This window comes from Ursus arctos, chromosome X (assembly GCF_023065955.2).
Source record: "Ursus arctos isolate Adak ecotype North America chromosome X, UrsArc2.0, whole genome shotgun sequence".
Taxonomy (NCBI): domain Eukaryota; kingdom Metazoa; phylum Chordata; class Mammalia; order Carnivora; family Ursidae; genus Ursus; species Ursus arctos.
The window spans coordinates 104,133,133-104,155,501 of NC_079873.1; the positions used below are offsets into that span (position 1 = coordinate 104,133,133).

General features: G+C 43.5%; 2 protein-coding genes across 2 annotated transcripts in view; one reads left to right on the top strand and one right to left on the bottom strand.

The window, feature by feature from the left end:
• Nucleotides 1-17,569: 17,569 nt before the first annotated feature.
• Nucleotides 17,570-19,015, top strand: LOC125281273 (PWWP domain-containing DNA repair factor 4). The gene has a single exon (XM_048213819.1). The coding sequence runs from the start codon at nt 17,570-17,572 to the stop codon at nt 19,013-19,015; it is 1,446 nt and encodes a 481-aa protein (XP_048069776.1).
• Nucleotides 19,016-21,972: 2,957 nt separating this feature from the next.
• PNMA3 (PNMA family member 3) overlaps nt 21,973-22,369 on the bottom strand; it is a 69,865-nt gene continuing 69,468 nt past the window's right edge. Inside the window, exon 2 of the transcript XR_008960159.1 lies at nt 21,973-22,140. The gene's annotated coding sequence lies outside the window, so the exon portion shown is untranslated. The remainder of the gene's footprint in view (nt 22,141-22,369) is intronic.

Genomic DNA, 22,369 nt, shown 5'->3' on the forward strand with positions numbered 1-22,369 from the left:
GACCTCGGGGGACCAAACTGTGCGGCCGGGCGGCCGGGCAGGAGGGACAGACGCAGACGGCCCCTCCTCACCAGGTGCGACCTTCCCAGGAAGTGGGGACCGTCAGACCCGCTCCCCGCCCTGCCGGCCCTGCCAGCCCTGCCCTCAGGGCCCTCGTCATGTCCTGTCAGAGCCCCAGAGGACCCTGTGGGGACATCACCTCAGAGGTCAGCCCAGCCGCCGCTGTCCCACACCCTGATCCCCTCACGTCTGAGGAGAACCACGCCCCCCCCCATGGCCATCGGTCCGGCTCCCTACCCGCCTGGGCCTCCCTGAGGGTCCCTATGCCCCACCCCATCCTCTGCCTCTCTGTCCCTCCCTCCATCCCTCCATCCGCACAGCGACCTCCACACCACGCCCTCCGCGATGCTCCTCTGAGGGCCAAGGGATGGAGAGGAGCGAGACAGCCTCGCCTGGGCGGGAGCGTCCCTGATTGGCCGGCACAGCGCGCATGCGGGAGGCGGGACCTCGGCCGAGACACGCCCCCTGGACCAACTGCCGCCCAGGCGCTGGTGCCGAGGGTCGAGGGTCGAGGATCGAGGGTCGAGGGTCGAGGATCGAGGATCGAGGATTGAGAATCGAAGATCGAGGATCGAGGATCCAGGACTGAGGCCCGGGCCGGGCCGTTGCAGCTCTACCGTTCAGGGACGTTTCACAGGCCGTCTTCCTGGGAAAGGACAAAAGGATCCGGGAGTGTGGAACAGGTAGGTGCTCAAGCCTCCGCCTTCCTGACGTGGGACACTTTAACAATTCCTGGCCAGTCTCCTCCCAGGGCCCTTCCCACCCACTGCTTCCACTCGCAGAGGAATAGCCATCCTCCCGCGTGTCCCGTGTAAACCACCCCCCTCCGTCTTCTAGGGTTTGTTTTTCGGTTGGTTGGTTGGCTGGTTGGTTGGTTGGTTGGTTGGTTGGCTGGCTGGCTGGTTGGTTGGTTGGCTGGCTGGCTGGTTGGTTGGTTGGTTGGTTTTTGTTTTGTTTTAGAGACCCGTGTATGTATCCTTGACTGTCCTGGCCTCCTGGTGTGTTGCCTGGGTAGTACAATAAATTGTATCGCGTTCTGCCTCGTGTTCCGCCGCTTCCTTTTTCGCCCAACATTGTGTCCTAACAGTATCACCTATACTATTCCGCGGAGCCGTACTGCTTTCATTTTCCCTGTTGTAGCATTCCACTCCTCAATTCATTCATCCGTTTCCTTGTCCATGGACATGTGGGTACTTTCCACTTCAGAGCCCTTAAAAGCGGTGACGCTAGGAATATTCTGATGTCTGGCATACGTGCAATTGAGTTTTGCAGCGTTTGACGGAGTCCGAGAGTTTAGAGGAGTTAATGACCTGTTTACAATCCCACCAGCAGGGCACAATGGTTCCTATTTCTCCACTTCCACGCCAACACTTGTTATTCCGGGGTTTTTTGTTTTTGTTTTGTTTTTGTATTTTGTTTGTTTGATAACAGGCATCCTAATGAGTGTAAAGTGCTGTCTCCTTGTGGTTTTGATTTGCATTTCGCTAGTGAGTACTCATGTCGAGCATCTTTTCACGTGCCTATTGGCCATTTGTATATTTCTTTGCAGAAATGTCTATTCAAGTCCTTTGCCCATTTTTTAATCAGTTTTTTTTTTCATTGTGGGTGAGTCGTAGGACCTTTTTGTGTGTTCAGGATTTTAGTCTCTTATCAGATAGATTATTTGCAATTATTTTTAACCACTCCACGGATTGCCTGGGTGCTCTGTTGATAATGTCCTTTGATGCACAAACGTTTTAAATTTTGATGTTGTCAAATTTATCCATTTTTTTCTTGCCTCCTGGGCCTTTTAAAATGAAATTGTCTGAACGCTAAGGTCATAAATTTTTCTCCTATATCTTCTTAAAATTGTTTTAAGGTGTTACTTTGCATTTTTTATTCTTTGGTCACTTAAATTGACTTTTGTGCTTGCTGTCAGATAGTGATCTAATTGCTTCTTTCCTCCCATGAAAAAATAATTGTGCCATCCTCATTTATTGAATGACATGTGCTTTCCCCGCTATCAGCTGTGCCACGTCTGTCATATGCCAACTTTCTCTATGTCCCTGATTCTGCTTCTCTATCCTGATCCACCAGTCATTTTGTTTATCCTGTGCCAAAACCACAGCTTGTGGTAGAACGAAGATTCTAAGTCAGATCTGTCTAACTCTGAATCCTTGGATATTAGCTTACACTATGATGCCTAGGATCCTTCAGTAATTTCCTCAGAGCCTCCACAAGAGGGTCTACCCTACATATGAGGACCCTTAGCATCTTGCCTCCTTTGACTCCCCTTTTATCTTCTCCATCCTGAGCCTCTTGCAGTTTCCTCAAGCACACCATTGCTCTTTCCTGCCACTGGGCCTTTGAACACACTCAACCAACTTCTCTGTCAAGTCTTGGTTGACCCTCCTTCTTTTGCCTGCCACTATGACTTGTGCCGCCTCTCTCCTCTCACTGCACTATAATCCAGTCATCTGTGTGCTAATGAGACTATACTATTTTGCGTCATTTAAAATTGACCATGCGGGAAACCTGTATAATTCTACCAGCCAGATTTGGAACTTACAGTTCTTACTGGTCACTGTTCGCCCATAAATAAAAACAACGTATCTGTGAGCTTTACTGCCCTTTGAAAGTATACATACCCATGACTCATTTAATTATCTTAATAGCCCTCTGGAAGATGAATTAGTGTAAGGCCAGTTTGTAATTTAAGAGCACGAGGTTCAAAGAGTACAAATGATTACCCAAGTTTGCAGAGCTGCACAGTAGAGCTAGGACCAGACCTTTGGTATTTTGACCCATTGCTCTCCCCTGGCCCTCGCCTGTCACTGTTTTGTGTCACTTTGCTGCTCTGGGAATAAACCACATCTTCAGCCGTAAATGATGATCTCTAGCAGTGTTTGTCTCTTCCAGTAATACAGAAAATGATTTGAAGAGTGTCACCGTAGACATGGAAAACCTTTACAGAGTTGTTGTTTTCGATGTAAATTTCAAAACAAGTTAATCGAGGAAGGTATTATCTTTGACATTTTGGAGTGCACCTAAACATTATGAAATGACAAACCCATTGCAGAGTTCGTACAGACCAGACCAGATGACAAGAAAAAGGGGCTATCCTCAGTAGAGCAAAGATCAGTTGGTTCAACAACTACTTTCAGGTTCCAAATTTTCAGGGACATTCTGATTCTTTATGGCTGGCACGAGGACGGGAATCTGAATTTGTAAAAAGCTCCCACAAGGGATTTGGATAAAGATAATGTAACATAGGTGCTGTGGCGGGCCCTGTATCTACCTAAGCATTCCCTCCTTCACCCTTTCATCTTTACTAACAGAACCTTGACCCTGTTGCATATTAGAGGTGTGCACACAGCCCAGTCCAGCTCCTGGGCTGGCCATGATACTTGCCCCAGATGACACTGGTGGCATTCCTAGGAAAGCTTCATGAACTGGAAAGACGCAGCTGGTTTCCCCCTTTGATCTTTCCCCTTTGTCTTGCCAGCAATACAGATACAAGGCCTGTGTCCTTGGAGACAAAAGCCACAGTTAAGGATAGAGGGACAAGAAGAAGGAAGATCCTGGCTCCTTGAGCTGTAGTACCAGCCCTGAATTATGCAGTCCTACCTGTGTGTTACCCGGAATAAAGGGATTTATTTGTTTGAGCCACTATTCAAAATGCAGTAAAATGCAAATCATAATGATAGAGCAGTACGTACCTAAAATTTGTTTTTACCCAACTTGTGTCGGGTGTGGTAGACTATTACCGTAACACTTAAACCCAAACACGTATAATGACTCAAAACTACTTCATTTATTTCTCCTGTAACATTTTCGGGAAAGTGAATATGTCCTCCTGGTGGGCATTATCCATGCACTTCTACAGAGACCCAGCCTGTCAGAAAGTCTGCCACGTCCAACATGTGGCTTCCATGTTTGCCCCGGAGGTGGCCTCCTTTGCAGTTTGCTAGAAGGGGAAAAGAGTAGAGGGGTGCACCTGGTACGAGGTTTTTACGAGTTAGGCCTGGCAGTGGCACACATCATTTCCGCTGACATCCCATTGCCTAGATCTCAGTCACACAGTCACATCTAACAGCAAGGAAAGCTGGGAAATGAGGCCTAGATGGGGGCCCAGGAAGAAGAGGAGCGCAAGGATTTAGGTGGCGAGCTGGAAGTCCCTGTAACCTGTGCCTTTCTAAAATTAATGTAAAACTTGACTACATTGGGTTTTCTTAAAGGGAAACTCACAAAAATGCTCAAAGCACGAACTGAAAGTCCAGCATGAAATTAAACGAGGCCGTCCCACTTATGGACTGTGAGACACTGAGCTAATCTCTCGACTTCCCTAAGCCTCGCTGACTTTCTTACTATCTTAAAGGCATAACGATAGTATTTGTCTCATAATATTTTGGATGAAATTAAGTGAAATAATGCATAAAAACCCTTATGGGCACTCAATAATATAAAGCAAGCACTCAAATATTAATAACAGTATAATGATATCAATGTTCATAATTAATTCTATATAATTGCGATTATGTTATAATAATTATTATATTGCCATTATTATGGTCGTTTTTTTAGTCACTGGTACACAATTTCCTGAATATCAAACTTTGAATGCAAACTAGTGCCTGCTATATATTTCAAAGCAGAAAAAAACGAATATTTTCATCATCAGGATTAAATATAACGTTTCATTAACAAACGTGGATTTGGAACGGGAAATGTATATTTCAAGTATATGAATTATTCAGGGTATGTCAAATGTCAGAAGGGCATTCTTATTCTTTAAGGCAGTATTTCTGCAAAAAAAGTCAGAGAAGACAACAGAAGTTTGAATAAAAGCAAAAAAAACTCTGTGCAGTCTGGTTGACCCCTCTCTTCTTTTTTTCCCCTTCCATTCTCTCTGTTCTCCTTTGGCCTCCATAACTGCATACTCTCCTGTTATCCCCTTTCATTCTGGCAACTTCTTACTACCATTGCTAGCTCCTTCTTTTCTTTTCCTTTCTTTTCTTTTTAAAAAAGATTTTATTTAGTTGTCGAGAGAGAGAGAGAGAGAGAGAGAGAGCACAAGCAGGGGGAGCGGTAGGCAGAGGGAGAAACAGGCTCCCTGCTGAGCAAGGAGCCCGACGTGGGACTCGATCCCAGGGCCCTGGGATCATGACCTGAGCCAAAGGCAGACGCTTAACCGACTGAGTCACCCAGGCATCCCAGAGCTCCATTTTTTCAAATGAGCCCTCCCATGATGGCGTTCCTCAGGACTTGGTTTTACTTGGTTCTTTTCTCAATTTATACCCTTTCCCTAAATGTCCCCATATTTGTCCATGGTTTCAATGACCATTTACATCAGAGTTTCTCAAAGTGTGGTGCATGGGATCACCTGTATCAGAATCACAGAAAGAAGAGTGTTAAAGTCCAGATTCCTTGGATCACTCCAAGGCCTGCCCAATCAGTTAGGTGGGTGGGCACTGGGAATCTGCATTTTAAATAAATTCTCCAGGCTGCTCTCAGCCCCACTGAAGTTGGAACCACTGTATTTGTCAAGGAGGACCTGACTGTCATTAACAATGGCAGCTCAACATCTCCATCTGGTGGCTTCCTAACACCACTGTCTTTGTTTTGCAAATGCAGTCCATGGATGTTAGAAAACTATTAAAAATCTGAAAAACAGGAAAGAAATAGGAAAAAGGACATTAGTGGAGTATCTGCTCCATGAATAACCAAGATTGAGTTATAACATCTTTTGACTTTTCTAACACCAAACTTGAATTTGTCTGTATTAAACTTTTAAGGGGAAATCAAATTGATGCATCTCAATTGTCATCCGACTACACAAAAACACAGGTACTGGATGACTCCTATCTATAGATCATTACAACACGTTTTGATTTCTTACAGTGGTGCCAGGAGGATTTCATGAATTTTCAAGTTATCCTTCCAGAGGTTAGCTGATAAAGAACATTGCACTTTCCAAAACAATTTAATACAGAGCACTCTTAGTTAACTTAAGTTCTACTGTTAAGTCTTTCTTCTAATTTCTATACTTAGCAATAAGTATTCATGGTAGAATAATTTTTACAAAAGATAAAATTTACAGAGGAAATGAAATTCATACTTCATGCCACCACTGAGGCAAACTACACAGTTTGAAATTGGGGGATACAATCTGCTTCCGTCCTTCTCCCTTCCTCTTCCCCCCCCATATCTTTCCTTTTAACATTTCACTTTTTTGTACGTCCCTTAATTTGCTACGAGCTCTGGGTCCCCCCCCCCGTTTTTAATCACACATTTTACTTCTTTCATCTAAGATTTGGAGGCAAGGCTTCAATATTTCATTCAGGCCAATCCCGCTTTCACACAGACTACTTCAAGTTAACAGGTTAATGCTAAGCCAGTGACTTATGTTTTACTTCTAATTCCCTTCCTTATACTGCTCAGCATTTCCATTGGCTCTTGTAAGCACACCAATGTATTGGGTGAGGGATAACTGATGATGACCGTCCAGTGGGATGGGAGGAGGGGTAAGGATAGTCTCTTCAACAAGTGCCTCTGGAACGACGGTATATCCACATACAAATGAATGAAGTTGGGCACTGTAGTCACACCATACACAGAAAGCCTAAATATAAGAGCTGAAATTATAAAACTCATAGAATAAAACGCAGTAGTAAACCTTCGTGACCTTGGGTTTCTTAAATATTAGACCAAAAGCAACAAAAGAAAAAAATAGGTAAGTTGGTCTTGATCAAAATGAAAATCTTTTTGCATTAGAAGACACTACTGAGAGAGAGAGAGAAAAGATATCCTACAAGATGGGAGAAAACATTGGCAAATCAAATGTCTGGGGAGAGTCTAGTAACCAGATTATATAAAGAACCCTTACAACTCTGACCAAATGACAAAGCAAACAATAAAAATGGGAAAGGGATCTGAATACATATTTCTGCAAGGAAGATATACAAATGGCCATCAGTCACATGATAATATGCTCAACATTATTAGTCATCAGGAATTGCAAATCAAAACCTAACAATAGCTGTTAACACCCATTAGGGTGTCTAACATTAGGGGGAAAATAACAAATTGCTGTTGAGAATGTGGGGAAGTTGGAAGCCTTATACACTGCTGGTGGGAATTTAAAATGGTACAGACGCTGTTAAAAACAGTGTGGTGAGGGGTGCCCAGGTGGCGCAGTTGGTTAAGCATCTGCCTTTGGCTCAGGTCATGATCTTGGGGTCCTGGGATCCAGCCCCGTGGTGGGCTCCCTACTCGGCGGGGAGCCTGCTTCTCCCTGTCCCTGTCTCTCTCTCTCTCTCTCTCTGCATCTCCCCCCGCTTGTGCTCGTGCTCTCTCTCTCTCTGTCAAATAAATAAATAAAGTCTTTAAAAGAAATAAAAAGAAATAAAAACAGTTTGGTGGTTCCTCAAAAGCTTAAACATATAATTAGCATATGGTGCAGTAGAGATATCCCCACCCCACCCCCCAAATTGAAACAGGCATTCAAAAAACGCATGAACGTGTATGTTCATAGTAGCACTATTCAAAACAGCCAAAAGTGGGAGCCACCCAATTTTTTATCAACAGAGGAATGGGGGATAAACATAAGGTGGAATAAACAGAATATTATGCAGACATAAAAGGGAATGTTGCCATGTAGATGAACTTTAAAATCATTATTCTATGTATAATAAGCCACACACAAAAGGTTACGTATTGTGTGATTCTGTTCATATGAAATATTCAGAATAAGCCAAGCCATAAAGACAGAAAGTAGATTTGTGGTTGCCAGGGGTTGGGGGCAGGTGGGAGTGAGGAGTGACTGGGTATAAGATGGGTATAAGATTTCCCTTAGAACTTATGAAAATGTTTTGTTAAGAAGATAGAGGTGGCGGTTTTGCAACATTGCAAATTCACTTAATGCCACTGGATGGTATACTTTAAAATGTTATGTGAATTTCAATTCAATAAAAATATTTTAATTAAAGATAATGCTCCTTAGACCACTGTAATAAAATGTTGAAGTATCTTGAAAACAAAACAAAACGTAACCACTCCCATTTTAATGTATTCATTTAAAAATAATATTAAGCCCGTTAATGCTTACATGTAAATATGCTTTATGAAAAAAATTACTACATTTTGGAAAACAAACAAAAGTGTTAAAAGTATGGCATTGTTTTACAGTTTTGCAAATCTATTTAACACCTACCTGAATAGGAAAGACCTGGATTTTCTCACCTGCTTCTTCACTTCATCTCTTACAATCTGTTGTTTCAAGGGAAAGGCAACCAAGCAATCCAGATTCACTGATACCGAGTAGGGAGAAGAAGACCTTGCTGGTCCTCCAGAGGGTTCTCAGGGACCACCCCCCAGGTCTCCCAGAATGACCACTGGGCACTGCCGAAGCCTACTGTTCCTTCATGAAGTTTAATCAACCCTTTGAGAGCAGATACACTATTAGCTGATTTGAAAAAAATGGAGACTTAGGGAACAGAGATGTTAGGGCGCAACGTGAAAGTCACACAGCTGAGGAGAGGCAGAGCTGAGACTCAGACCTGCACCAGTCTTTCAGAAAGCATCTCAGATTTGAAAAGATCGACCATGGATGTACCCCACTATTTTCCCTCTCCAAAGCCTACATAGGCTACGTGGGGGGTCTTGATATCTCTCTCCCTCTCCTCTACACTAAGAACCTGGTGAAGGCCTTCATTCAGTTGGCACACAGTTATATGGAAGTCCAGCCTGCCCTTCTCTCTTGGATTGCATATAGAGTGGGAGGGCTTTGTCTTGCTCCAGAATCTGGGGTCCAGGGCTGTGCTGGGTCTGTCTGGAACCATCACCTCATGAGGGCTGATCTGGGGCATCACTTGCCAAATCAGCCTTCAGTGACATCATGTCAGTGGCCTGCAGTCGGCCATAATGGGAGTATTTATGTCATGGGAAATAGGAAAACCCTGGAAATTGGAACTGCACTCTCCCCCCCGCCAAAGACCTGTTTCCAGCACATCACTGCCCAGGACTGGCCACAGAAGAATTGCCTGGAGCTCATTAACAGGAGGAAGAGCCGCATCACAGGGCAGCTCTGTCCCCTAATGTAAATGACTGTGAGAGAGGAAGTGTGTGCTGTGTGCCCTGATGATAGGAGCCCTATCGCTGAGCATAGTATTCATTGTCAGTGTGGTTGCAGCAGTACATGCTGAGCACGGATCCCAAATGTGAGAGGTTCATCTCTATCTCCCTATTGTCCTAGATCGAAGACATTTTGGGGAGTTGTCTCTCTTCTCAGGAACCACTGGTGTCCTGAAAACCCTGTCAATACATATTTGTCCAAGTGTAAACTCAGGGTCATTTGGTCCTGCCGCAACCTGAGTTTCTAGTTTGCCTTCCACTGACATCCATGTCCTATAGCCTCACACAGTTTCACCTCTTGGGTCATTTTAAATTGACCGAGAGTCCTTGGATCCCACCTACACAAACACACCTGTCCTCATGTGGCCCAGCAGGTTGAAAGGTGGTCCTTAACAGGACCTGGATCCTAAGTGGTGTGTGTGTGTGTGCGCGCGTGCACACGCACGCCTGCGTGTGAAGGGAAAACAGAAGCTGTTATCTTTCTACTTTATTTCCTCCATAATCCATTTTGCAAAAACCCCCCTGCCCTCAATGCCTTTTCTGAGAACATCGGGTACTGTCTCCAATATTTCATTCATTCATTCACTCACTCATCCATCCATCCATCCATTCATTCATTGATTGGATTGGTCAGGGTGTAATTGACTGAGAGTGAGATCAATGCTCTGCATCTGAGGATGTATTAGTACTTCCTGGTTTCCATAGAAAGCTAACATCAGGGAGAACATTTTGATGACATTCTGGTTTCCATGACAACTGGGGTAAGCCATTCTTTCCTGGAGGCAGAAACATTTAACAAGGATATTTACAGACTGGAGAGATGGAGTAACTGTAGAATCATCGAGACTAGTCGGTGTCTGCTATCAATGTGAGTCATTGTGTGTGTGTGTGTGTGTGTGTGTGTGTGTGTATTGCTGGTGTGTGGTCTCTAGTTGGACATTAAGAGCTCTAATGCCTCCTGTTTTATAAGAGAGGATGGCAGCTCCTCTTGTGGGGGGCTAAGGTGATTGAATAACCTGTCACACCCCAGCCCCATTTTGCTGTCCTAAGGTGACACCATTGCACGAGGGCATTGTTACCTGAGTTCTTGAAAGCAGAGATCCCCAAATATTTCTCATCGTGTACCTCTGCTTAATGATTGTCCCATGAACCCTTAAAGATGTAAGTTTACTCATTTACACCTACTTATAGTAAAGTTATTCTGTGTACGATGTGAGAGAGAAAATTTGAAGTCAGCAAATGGGTAGGATTGGAAGATCTAATGTTACTCTGTGTAACCTAAGGGATAATATTGTGCTCACTCCGAGTAGGTGACACACGCACGAACTAAGAAACATCTCTAAAAGACAAAGTCTGAGCCCGAGCTCTGAGGTCTCCTCCTCAGAGGACATGGCTTCTCAGAACCACCATGTCGTCCCTTGGTTTCTCCAGAATTGCAAGTGCCTACACTTCCTATCATGGCACTCTTGTCTCACTGTTCTTTTTTTTTTTTCTTTTCTTTTCTTTTTTGGTCTCCAGATAATTCTGTCAAGTTCTCTCTGATTAAAATAATAAGAGAGTATTGCCTGTTAGTCATGTTTGTTTTTCGCTCTTTGCTTTTAAGGCCGTTCTTTTCCCTTTGGTTTCTAGAAGTTTTACTATGATGAGCCTAGACCTGTTTGTAAGTGTGTGTGTGTGTGTGTGTGTGTGTGTGTGTGTGTGTGTGTGTAGGGAGTGGGAAGGGAGGAAATGTATTATGCTTGCAGTTTGGCACATCGATATACCACCTGATATTTTTCTTTATTTTGGAATGTTGTTGGCTATTGTTTCTTCATACATTCAGCAGCCCTTCTCTCTTCTTGGACTGCAATACAATATCTCTTATGTGGTTAAATATATGCATTTTAATAATGAGTATTTCCTTTGATCCATGTAAAATATACCTCAAAGACGTTTCAACTCTATTCTCATTGCTTTCTATGCAATGGTGTGGTACCGTTTTGCTTGCCTCCTTTTTTATTCACTTACATCCAGTATTTCATTTCATATCTCCTTAGAATCGTTGTAAAGTAAGGTTTTGGTGACTATTTACACATAAATGTGTCCTCCCTGTAATATTTTAAAACATTTGAAAAATGATGATGTCTACCCTCATTCACCACACACTTCCATCCTTTTTCTTCTTCTCTTTTCAGTGGAACAATGCCATGACATTTCTGTGTACCATTCTAGACTTTTCTCTTGCATTTACACGTCTTTTGTATCCTAAGACGAAGTATATACCGTTGTTCTCCATGTGAATGTGTGCTTTACAAAGTAAAGCATATTATTTGTGCTTAATTGGTCTCTAGTTAGACTTTTTTGTTTGAATTTTTTTTCCTGAGTCAGTACATGAAGGTCTGCATCAGTCTTTGTGTTGGAGACATAACGTGCCCTTGTTGGCTTAGATTATAGGTTTGTTAATCTTTACCCATGGGTAGCAAGCATCTGGCTTACATCCAATGTTGTTGTGACATGCTACGATGCAATGACTTATCTTGTGAACGAGGGCTCCTTTTTCTCCTTGTGCACAGCACAGGGAAATCAGTACATTCTAAAATACACACCTCGTCCACTCGCCTGGGTATTAGTAACTATGGAGGTCTCACCTGCAGGAAAGAGGAGGCTGTCCTTGACTTTTTCAACCCTAATGCCGTGCATGATTTCATTAGTGTTATAGACGGTAGTGGAGGTCTCCCTGTGGCAGGTAATAGGGACTGGAGGGGTAACAGAGCATCTTTGGAAGAAAGTTGGCCTACTTGGTGGGACAAACCACCTAAGTTTGCTAAAGGCACGGGAGAGAAGTCACTCTAGTCTGAAAATAAGGCCTTGAGGGAAACCTTGACCTTTGTATAGTTCTTTGCTCAAGCACTCATGCTTCTACTTCTCTGAGTAGATAGCTCTTGATGGTGTGTGCCTGCAAGAGTAGCTGCTGTGGTTCCTTCTTTGTTAAGGAAAAATTGGGAGTCAGAGCTTGGCAATTTGAAGGTGTATGTGTATTTAGTGTTGTAGTTGATCACTTGTAGGTGAGAAGCAAGCCTAATTTTTTCACTTCTTTGAAAAAACTGAGGGCAGTTCATGATTTTTCAGTTTGTAATATCTGCCGTTTAAATGTTTGTACAAAAATAGCCCACATTTCCAAGTAGGCATGACCTCTATGAATTTATGAAACTAGTGAACAACGTAAGGGAAAGGTTTGATGATATCAATTCCCATTCGGTTATCCTACAAATGGAACTCAAACCCAATGAAAGCTTAAAAACTTTTACATGTGAAAGTCCATGCTGAACTCATCTGGCACTGGAAAGGTGCAAAAATACACAAGAATGTATTTCCCTTTATAACTGAAATTATGTAAAATGTGCCTTTATAATAAAAAGGGGGGAACTGTCAACTTGTCCATTTATGGAAATACATGTTTTGGGGACAGTTTAAAGTCACAAAACCTACAGCTTAAAAGAAGCTCCAAAGGGGGGAGGGGAGCGGTGCCTGGGTGGCTCAGTCAGTGAAGCGTCTGTTTTCGGCTCAGCCATGATCCCAGAGTCCTGGGATCAAGCCCCTCGTCGGGCTCTCTGCTCAGTGGGGAGCCTGCTTCTCCCTCTGCCTCTTCCCCTTCCCCCCTACTTGTGCATTCTCTCTCTCTCTCTAAGAAATAAATAAAATCTTAAAAAGAAGAAGAAGAAGAAGAAGAAGAAGAAGTTCCAAGGGGTGCCTGAGTGGCTCAGCCGGTTGAGCGTCCCACTCTTGATTTTGGCTCACGTTGTGATATCAGAGTTGTGAGATTGAGCCCTGCGTCGGGCTCCACACCAGGCGTGGAGCCTGCTTAAGATTCTCTCTCTCCCTCTCCCTATGCCCCTCCCTCCCTTCTGCCTCTCAAACAAACAAACAAACAAACCCCCAAAAACCTCCAAAAAATAAGCAGTAATTGTAGGGAAGGAATGAGGGGGTGTTGGGGTAAAGATGAGAGAACTCCTGCCTCCGGGGAGTGGGGGTGTACAGGAGTCATATCAAGGAAAGTGCCCTTATTTGGAGACAACACCTTCAGAAGATTGTTTTCTTCTGTCTTTGGAAGTGATTACAGCTCTCACTGGGGAAAAGAGTTAAAGAATAAAGCTTCCAAAATAATTCTTCCAAAACTCATGGCCATTGATTGGAGAAATAAATATTCATTTCCGTCAAGTTCTTTCATTTCTTAACCAAAGAGCAAATGGAATAGAACAAAAGTTATACCAGGACTTAAAAGTTGAAGCTGGTCCATCTGAGGGTTCTATTTCTTGATGGGTCTGGAACTGATTGTGAAGTTATAGATTGTGGAGTTGCTATTTATACCACTCCCCTTCTGGTTTTTTTTTTTTTTTTTAAGATTTTTATTATTTGTCAGAGAGAGAGAGCGCACAAGCAGGGGGAGGGGCAGAGGGAGAGGGAGAAGCAGGCTCCCCACTGAGCAAGGGGCCCAGACGCAGGACTCAATCCCAGGACCCTGGGATCATGACCTGAGCCGAAGGCAGACGCTTAACTGACTGAGCCACCCAGGCGTCCCTCCCCCCTTCTGTTTTATTCTATTTATTTTCACTGGGCAGGCATGTTTGATATAACTGTAAACTAAAATTCTGGATATATTTTCATATCCAAGCCCTCTCAGGATTGGGGGTTACTTTAAAAGTTACTTTAGTGTCATTCAAGGTTCTATTTTTAATACATTCCTCCTGGTGTGCAAAAGAGGATCAACATTTATATATCATTATCTCTATCTGTCATCTGTCTGTCTATACACCCACCTGTATACATCGTTAGAGGGAAAGAAGAGAGCTGTGCTCCTGTTAGTACGAAAGATTAAAAGAAAATCATCTGCAATATTATGTACCAACCCTTAACGGAAGCTATTTGGACAATGGGCCAAAGCATATGGTGAGAGGGACATGTAGGATTTAATATTTTCATTTAACACCCTTCCCTTCTGATTGCCTCTCTCAAGGATGCATTGCTTTGGGTAATCGGAAAAATAACTGCCATTGATATTTTGGTTGCCCGCTGAAAGTTACTCCATTAGAGTGTTTCATAGTTGAACAGATGTACACAAATGTGAATAGGAGAGAATTTTCAAATAGGTGGTATGGTTTTTAAAACCCTTTTTAATATCCTACAGAAAATACGTATAAACAGAATAAAAAATGCTGGAGTCTATGGACCCATGTATTTGCAGTTAGCATTCCTCCTAGGTGATCAGATGACTGATGCTTAACATTTTTCCTACTTTATAACTTTAAACAACATTTTGGATTTTCCATGTGTGTTTTCAAAATAAGGAACTGAAAGGAGCTGAAAATAACATCTGCACTGGAAGCAGAAACATCTGCTTGCGTGTGTAGAGCAGAAAGCATGGATTATATGCATCAATACCAGGCATCCTGGGTCTCTAACGTCATCACTCTGAGTGTGTGTATATCTGTGTGTGTGTGTGTGTGTGTGTGTGTGTGTGTGTGTGTGTGTGTGTGTCTTGGGGATGGGTAGCTATCTGGTTGGAGTTGAGGTGACTCAGGCACTCCTGTTCTGTATGAGGGGCTGGCAGGTCCTGCTGCAGAGAGGCTGCAGTTGGCTGAGTCACCTGTTTTTCCTTCTCCCTTTTGTCCTGTCTGTGTCCTCACATGACACCTGTGTTCTGAGCGCCAGCACACTGAGTTCTCTAAAGCAAAGGACACAATACCTGCATGATCATACACTCTGGAAAGAAAAAGTTTGTGCGGGCTATGCCCAAAGTACGTATAGTTAATCATCATACATTATTCCATATTATACCTATGAGTATGTGTGAACAAAGTTGTGCATACATGCATTTATTAGGGAAATAATATTCTGTATTATGAAACTTCCCATTTGAAACTGATAATGGATGAGCTAAAATCTGTGAGCGAATTATAACACATATTTGAACAGTGTATACAGAAAAGTAGAACCCATTAACAGGGTATTTCTTTGGGGAGTGGGGAGAGGGATTGAGAGAACAATTGCGTTTTCTGCATTACACACATCTGAATGTTTAAAATGTATTTAAATAAAGTTTTTAAATGTCAGAGAAACCACATTGTAAAGAGATTCACAAAAATGATGCAAAAAATCAGCATTCACCTGTAACGGTGATCAAATATGCTCTTGAGTGAAGAAATGTAGTCCTAGGTAATATGTGCAGGCATGTTCCTATGGACGCATGGGAAATGTGTGACAAGCCCATATACCATCATATTGACAGTAAGCATCTATGATGTATTGCCTCCTGTATATATCTCTTTACCCATTTTATGTTCTCCACAAACCCATTTAATGTTACTTGAGAAACACCAAAACACAGTTACATTATAGACCCCAGTTTTGTTACACACACACACACACACACACACACACACACACACACAAGCTGCTACTATTAAATCAATGCATCCAAGACAGACAAAAGGACTGTTATGAAAGCAGTAGTTCCCACGGTTCTGAAATAGGAGGACTAGCCTAAACTAACCAGCTTAATGTGGAAATATTTTTGAAATGCAAAAGCAGGAGGCAGATAGACATGTCTACATTATAAATGAGATTTAACTAACATTTCTGTTTCAGAATGGCCTGCATTCCAGAATTGAGGAAGGGAAAATGATGAATCCATCCCCATTTTGTTGGCTTAATTTCCCATCTGCTTTTCTGATTTTCTAGATTAACATTAGAGGGACGTAGTAGGTCCTGGGTATCTACATTTGATGTCGTTTGATCCCTGGAAGGACAGTGCACTTCAGAAGCACAGAGCAGAGTAAAGGGTCTGCCGGACAAGCAGTTAGAGTGTGTGAATCAACAGATGCAGCTCACAGAAACTCGCCTCCCCAGATCTACGTGGTGTTCTGTAAGACGTTCTTATTTTACTAAACATTTCATTTGCAGTCGTTTCATGTTGACATTTGGAGTGTGGTTTATTTTGCTCCTCGCTCTACGGCCACTTCTTTACACAAATTTGTGCTGGGGGCACGGGGAACAGCCTTTTAAACTGCCATAGAGAAATGAAAAAGTGCAGGTCACACCCAATGGCCCATGCCTGCAGCAATCCTTATGAAGGATGGTACCAGTAACCACCATGATGACCTTCGCGAGCCTCTGGATTCTAAGTTCATGCTCTTAGCACAACATTGTGCTGACATTCAGTGTCTGTAGGCTGGAAATCGCCTCTGGCTTCCTTGGGTGCACAGGGTGGCATTAGCAGCCCCAGAAAATAAAAACTGAAGCATTCCCCCAGGATGAGCCCCAGGGAGCACAAAGGGCACAGAATGTCCAATAACACAAATGAGATCTGGAAAATGACACCCACCTCCCCATACAGATTCTCTTTAATACGCAGTAGTAACAAGCAGGGCAAGAAGTTGGATTTGGAGGGTTATAAAACTCCTCTGGTATCTTTTGTATTTTCCCCCGATACTTGCCATGTATTTACCCCCTGCCTGATACACACTCTTCATATTTCTTTGTTTTATCTCTTATCAGTTCTCATTGACCAATGTTCTTCCACTTTCACAAAACGAATTTTTTTCTCCTAATACTTTTCCTCTTTTCCTTTTCCACATTCCAGTATTCTCCAGCATAGTCCATTCAAAACACAAGTTCCAGCGACCCTGGGAGATTCAGGTGAAGAAGGACGGGCCACACAAACTGTAAACCCTTTGTGGTCCTAGGCCAAAAAGGTGTGGTGAAGAACATTGTTTTAGGGAAGACCTGCCGTGCCGGTGGATGTGATGGCTAGACCTCTCGACCTCTATTAGTTACCTCTTGAGAGGAAACTCAAATCATAATGGATGCTGAGTATGTCCTATGCAATTGGAAAGGCCACTTTTGGCCAGCAAAGGTTTTGTCCAGATCTAGGATCTCACCAAAAAATAAGAGGAAAGGGGCACTTTCTCTAGAAGTTGAAATACTCTCAGTAGATGAAAAAATTGAAGTGAAAAGCACAGACATAAAGATCCTAAATGAGTCTCAAATTGAATACATTACCTCCTTGCTGACAGCCGAGTCGAAGGCCAGTGTCCCACCAGGACAGGAAGTGCCCTACAGAAGCGCTCTTACAGTGGCCCTGGAGATTCTGAATGAGAGACCAAGTTCGGGTCCAGCAAGAGCATCAGATGAACCAAAGACCACTACACCATCCCAAAGGAGACCACAAAAGCGATCTCGTAAAAAGTACCGAAAGCCCAAAGGGAACTTACTGAGGAGTCTTAGGAGAAGCAAAAACCTCAAATCGCTGCTGGCATGTTCACAGAGTGAGGGCGCCCCAGACGGTGGTCAAACACAGGCACACAGAACCGTCACTCCTATTCCAAGGAGAATGCAAGCAGAGTCCTCACAAAGCTGCAGGATGTACCCAAACTTCCCGTCACTTTCAGAAGATGGTTATGAGAAAGAGGGCAAGGAAAAGAGGGACACCTCAGGAGTTAGGTCCTTGCACTGCACAGTCAAGGAGGGTACAGGTGCTAAAGATGGAAGCGTCCTTCCACCTCTGCCACCAGGTTTCAACCTCACTGTACCCAAGGCTCTAAAAGAAGAGGCACATGACACCTACCCAAAGACCCTGGCTGTCTCCTCTGAATGCTCTGCCTTCTCCAGGAATGTTGAGGATCATGGAGAGGGTCCCTGGAAGCCAGGCTTGGAAGGTGTGGCAGCATCCTCCAGCGCCCCTAACCTGAGGCGGCGTTATTCACTCCGTCTGGCAAATAGAAAAAGGAAGCTGCAGGTACCAGAGTTTGAAAAAGGGCGGCAGGAACTTCAGTCTTCAGTCAACTCAAAGGCTGTTAACCCCACCACTGCTATTAAAAAGGATGTCGGCAAGGAAATGGGACAACCAACAAGCATGGCTTTTCCACAGGAGCCTTGTCCCATTGAAGGAGGAATGATGGTCTGGTTTAAATTTCAAAATCACCCATTTTGGCCAGCAGTGGTAAAGAGTGTCAGCCAAACAGAGCAGACTGCAAGGGTGCTTTTGATTGAGGCAAACATGCACTGTGAAATGAGTGGCATTCGAGTTCCTCTTCGAAGATTAAAGCATCTGGACTGTAAAGAGAAAGAAAAACTAATGAAGAGAGCCAGGAAAGTGTACGAGCAAAGTGTGAACTGGTGTTTCTCCCTGATTTCCCACTACAGAGAAGGGCTCAGTCGCGGGTCTTTTGCAGGCTCTTTCCTGGACTATTACGCTGCTGACATCAGTTACCCAATTAGGAAAGCCATCCAAGACGGGGATGTGGAGATTGATTTCCCAAAGGTGGATTATGCCGACCTGGAAGATTCTGAGGAGGAGGCCTCCCTGGGCGGGAAGAGGCCCCGCAAGAAGATTCTCCCTGACCGGATGAGGGCTGCTCGGGACCGAGCCAACCAGAAGCTAGTGGACTTCATCGTGAAAAGAAAGGGAGCCGATCACCATCTTCTGGACATTGTCAAAGGCAGGAAACAGTCCAGGTGGCTGGCATCATTTCTGAATTCAAGCAGGTACGTGATCTGCATTGAAACATACCTGGAGGATGAAGACCAGTTGGATGTTGTGGTAAGACATTTACAAGAAATCTACAAGCAGATAGACAAGAAAATGCTGACTCTGGCAAGGGATGACAAAGTGAGTTTTGTTCTGGAAGTTCTTCTGCCAGAAGCAATCATTTGTTCAATTGCTGCACTTGAAGGGTTAGGTTACAAGGAGGCAGAACAAAAGTACCTACAGGGGCCACCTGTGCATTACCGGGAAAAAGAGCTATTTGATAAAAATATCCTAAAGGAAATGAGAAAGAGATCAGCAACGAGGGGCAAAGCTAAATAACTCCTCCTGTGCCCACACTTTAACAGGGAGACCTCTCATTACCCTGCCTGTATGAAACGTGTGATCCTTCCATTCTCTGTGGCATGTAAATGTGTTCTGTAAATTTGAGACCCTGGGAACATGCTGGATTCATTTTGGATCCATCTCTAGCACTTATGGGTAGCATGGCCATCATCATTTCCGGTTCCCAAGCGCTTCACAAACTGATTTGTTAAAACACTGCAAGCAGCTGTACTTCCCTCTCCTTGCTTGGATGTGTAATTGTCCAGATGTTTTCATAACGTTGCTTTTGACAGTACTTCATATTTTAATATACGACGCACATTCTTTTATTACATGAAAGACCCCTGGTGTCAGACAAGAACCGACAATCGTTTTTTAAAATCTAAGATAGACGCTTACAGAAACATCCCATGGATTTCTTATGCTTTTGGCGCTGCCTCAGTATAATTGATTGGATTCCTTCTTAAGATAATTCCTGACTTTGATCTGCCATGCTTCTTTGTCTGGAAAAGTAGCCCTGAGGGGTGAAGCCAACAGCAGAGATGTTTTCTATGTATTGCCACTGCCTTCAAATGGTTCCTGGAAAAGCAGTCTGGAATCCAAAGTTAATGGGTCATCTGCATGTAGTCCACATGTGGATGAACGAAATCTCAACGTGCAGTAAACATTTTGTCAGCCTGTGCAAGATTGTTAACTCTACGCTTCCCTAAGACTCGATTTGGGAAGTAGCTTGTTCAATGGCTAAATGGTTTCCTAAAACAGACAGGCTCTTGGCTGTGTTCCTAACTGACTGGATGCTTTACATATAGTGGTTTATCCCCATGTGGAAGACAACTAGAGTAATCATATGCATAGTTTAGCTATTTTAGACCTAGGAACCCAAGCTCACTGCTAGGAGCCCATCTAAAGTGGCACAAATTGTAAGGAAGCATGCACTTTGTTCTGGACCTGTATCCCTGAAAACACAGTCATTTGTCTCAAACCAAGCAAGCTTTCTCTTTTGACTTACTCACTGACTAGCCCTGACAGGTTCCAGCAGTTATAAATGCAGGCTGGTAAGTCATTCCAGGCTGCTTGAGCAACAGACGGACAAGGATCTCGGAACTCAGAAATGGGCAACAGAAAATCCTCCATTTGGCTAAATATGGCTGTTGTCAGAATACAATGAAACATATCTAACTAAAATTCTGAAGCCCGTGAATTGTTATCCTAACTTGAAACAAGATTTTTTGAGGGAAAAAAGAATTCAGAAAAGCTAGTATACTTTTAAAACTCGATGTGAAAATAAACACTAAAGGTTTAACATGAACCTGAGTGCATTTTTATTCTTAGAGGGTGTCAACTGTCACTCACAGGCCCATGCTGTGTGTTCATATGGCCGTGTGATTTGTGTGTGTGTGTGTGTAAAATTTGCAAGAGTTAGCTGTTTTGATTCACAATAAAACTATTGTTATCTTTCACCTTGAACTTCTGCTTCATCATACTTTAGATTGTACAACTACGTAGCTGGTGTCTCTAAATATGTATATATGATATATGCATATACATATACATACGTGTGCGCGCGCGTGTGTGTGTGCGCACACACATACTATTCTGGAATTTCAGTGATTTAGTCATCATCTTTTAAAGTTCATTATGAATTTTCTTCTCATCCTAAATAAATACTCACTTTCATGCTTGTTTTCATAATTCCAGAAGAGGGCCTTCCGAACTGTGTAAGCTTCAGGCCCATCAGAACCTTCTTTCGACTCTGCCTGAGAGACACCAATGACTCCTGAGGCATTCTGCCTGGGCTAATCCACATGACATCCTCATGGTCCTGAAAAGTACTTGGAAACACACCATCTCCATGCTCTATGTGGACCTTGTACACTGGAACATCACACTTTAGTTCTTCCATAAACATTGCATCTCTCTGAATCAAATATATCACTCAACTTCAGCCTTTTCACATGGCTGTATCTGGCTCTACATTCTAACATTTTCTTCACTACCTTATCCATCCATCCATCCATCCATCCTTCCATCCATCCATCCATCCATAGCATTGGTGACTCAGTAGAGCAAGTAAGATGTGGTTTAAGACTCTGATCTGAGGATAAATTTCAGGTGCCATAGAAAGAAGATGACAATCTTGGGACCCAGGTGACAATCTAATTTCTAAGATGACTGTGATGCACTACTTCACATTCTTAGTGAGAAATATTGATCGGCATCATGGATTGATGGCCTACATGTGAAACCAGAACGCCCAATTTTCCCATACTTGTGGGATTGTGGGTATCCCTTGGTTTGGGGTGAAGGGAGAGGACCTGGTCCCTCCTGGGGGTGTCATTTATGCCTGAGGCATTCACTGAAGAGGGCAGACATGCCTAGGACACACATCTCTTCTCCTCCACTTGAACCAGGATCACATTCGGGGTGTGCAGCTGGATTTGGGGGGCTGGCTGTGTAGACTCTGAGATACCTTCCAGCCTGAGCAGTTGTTAAGGTGGCTCTAAGATGGCCCTAAACTGGTTCTCTATCATGGGTGTGTGTGTCTGATGGGATAGCCCAACCTGTCACCCACCCTCACCTACTGGATTAAGGAGACCTCCTCTCCTCCGGTCACAAGGCAGATGGTGGAACATCAGGCCCTCACCCTAATTGTTGGTTGGCAGAGCTGCACGGAGATGGCATGCACAGAATTTACAGGTCTCCATATTTATGTGTGGATCTGACAAAGAAAAAGTGGAACCCCGAGACACACTAAGGTGATGAGCATGAGAACACTGAATACCCAGAGTCCCCTGAAACCTCACCCGGGCATTAGCGGCCCCCTAACTCTTGCTACTGGAGAAGCTTCCTTGTTCCTGGAGACCCTGCAAAGACCTCATCTAAGGCAGCTACCTAAACAGATGTTGCTTGCCTTATTCAACATTAATCTCTGCTAACTTCCAGTACTATCGGACTAATAACAATGGTAGGTAAGACTAGGTAAGATCACAGCACAAGAAAAAAACACAGTTTTGTTTGGATGGGAATTGCCTCACCTTCAGAAGAAACTGTAGGACCTGGCTCATATGTACTTGCATGAAGTGAGATAATATACGTGCCAATGGATTTTGAGAACGTTGGACCTGCAAGACAGGGAACAGAATATAAGTCAGTATGGGGAGAACTTATTAACGTGGGAGCACAGAGCTGTGACTCGGGGTTTGGTGTCCTTAAATAAGAGGCCAACCCAGCAGCCCAATTTGCATATTATATCAGCGTGGACAACAACAGTCTACAGTAAATGACATGGAAATACTGGAGCTTCCTAGGCAGAGAAAGTTGAGGAATTGGCGAGAAGGTCCAAGGGAGTAG

What these genes read in the sequence shown, in the direction of transcription:
- LOC125281273 (XM_048213819.1), top strand. Translation starts at nt 17,570, where the DNA reads ATGTACCCAAACTTCCCGTCACTTTCAGAAGATGGTTATGAGAAAGAG.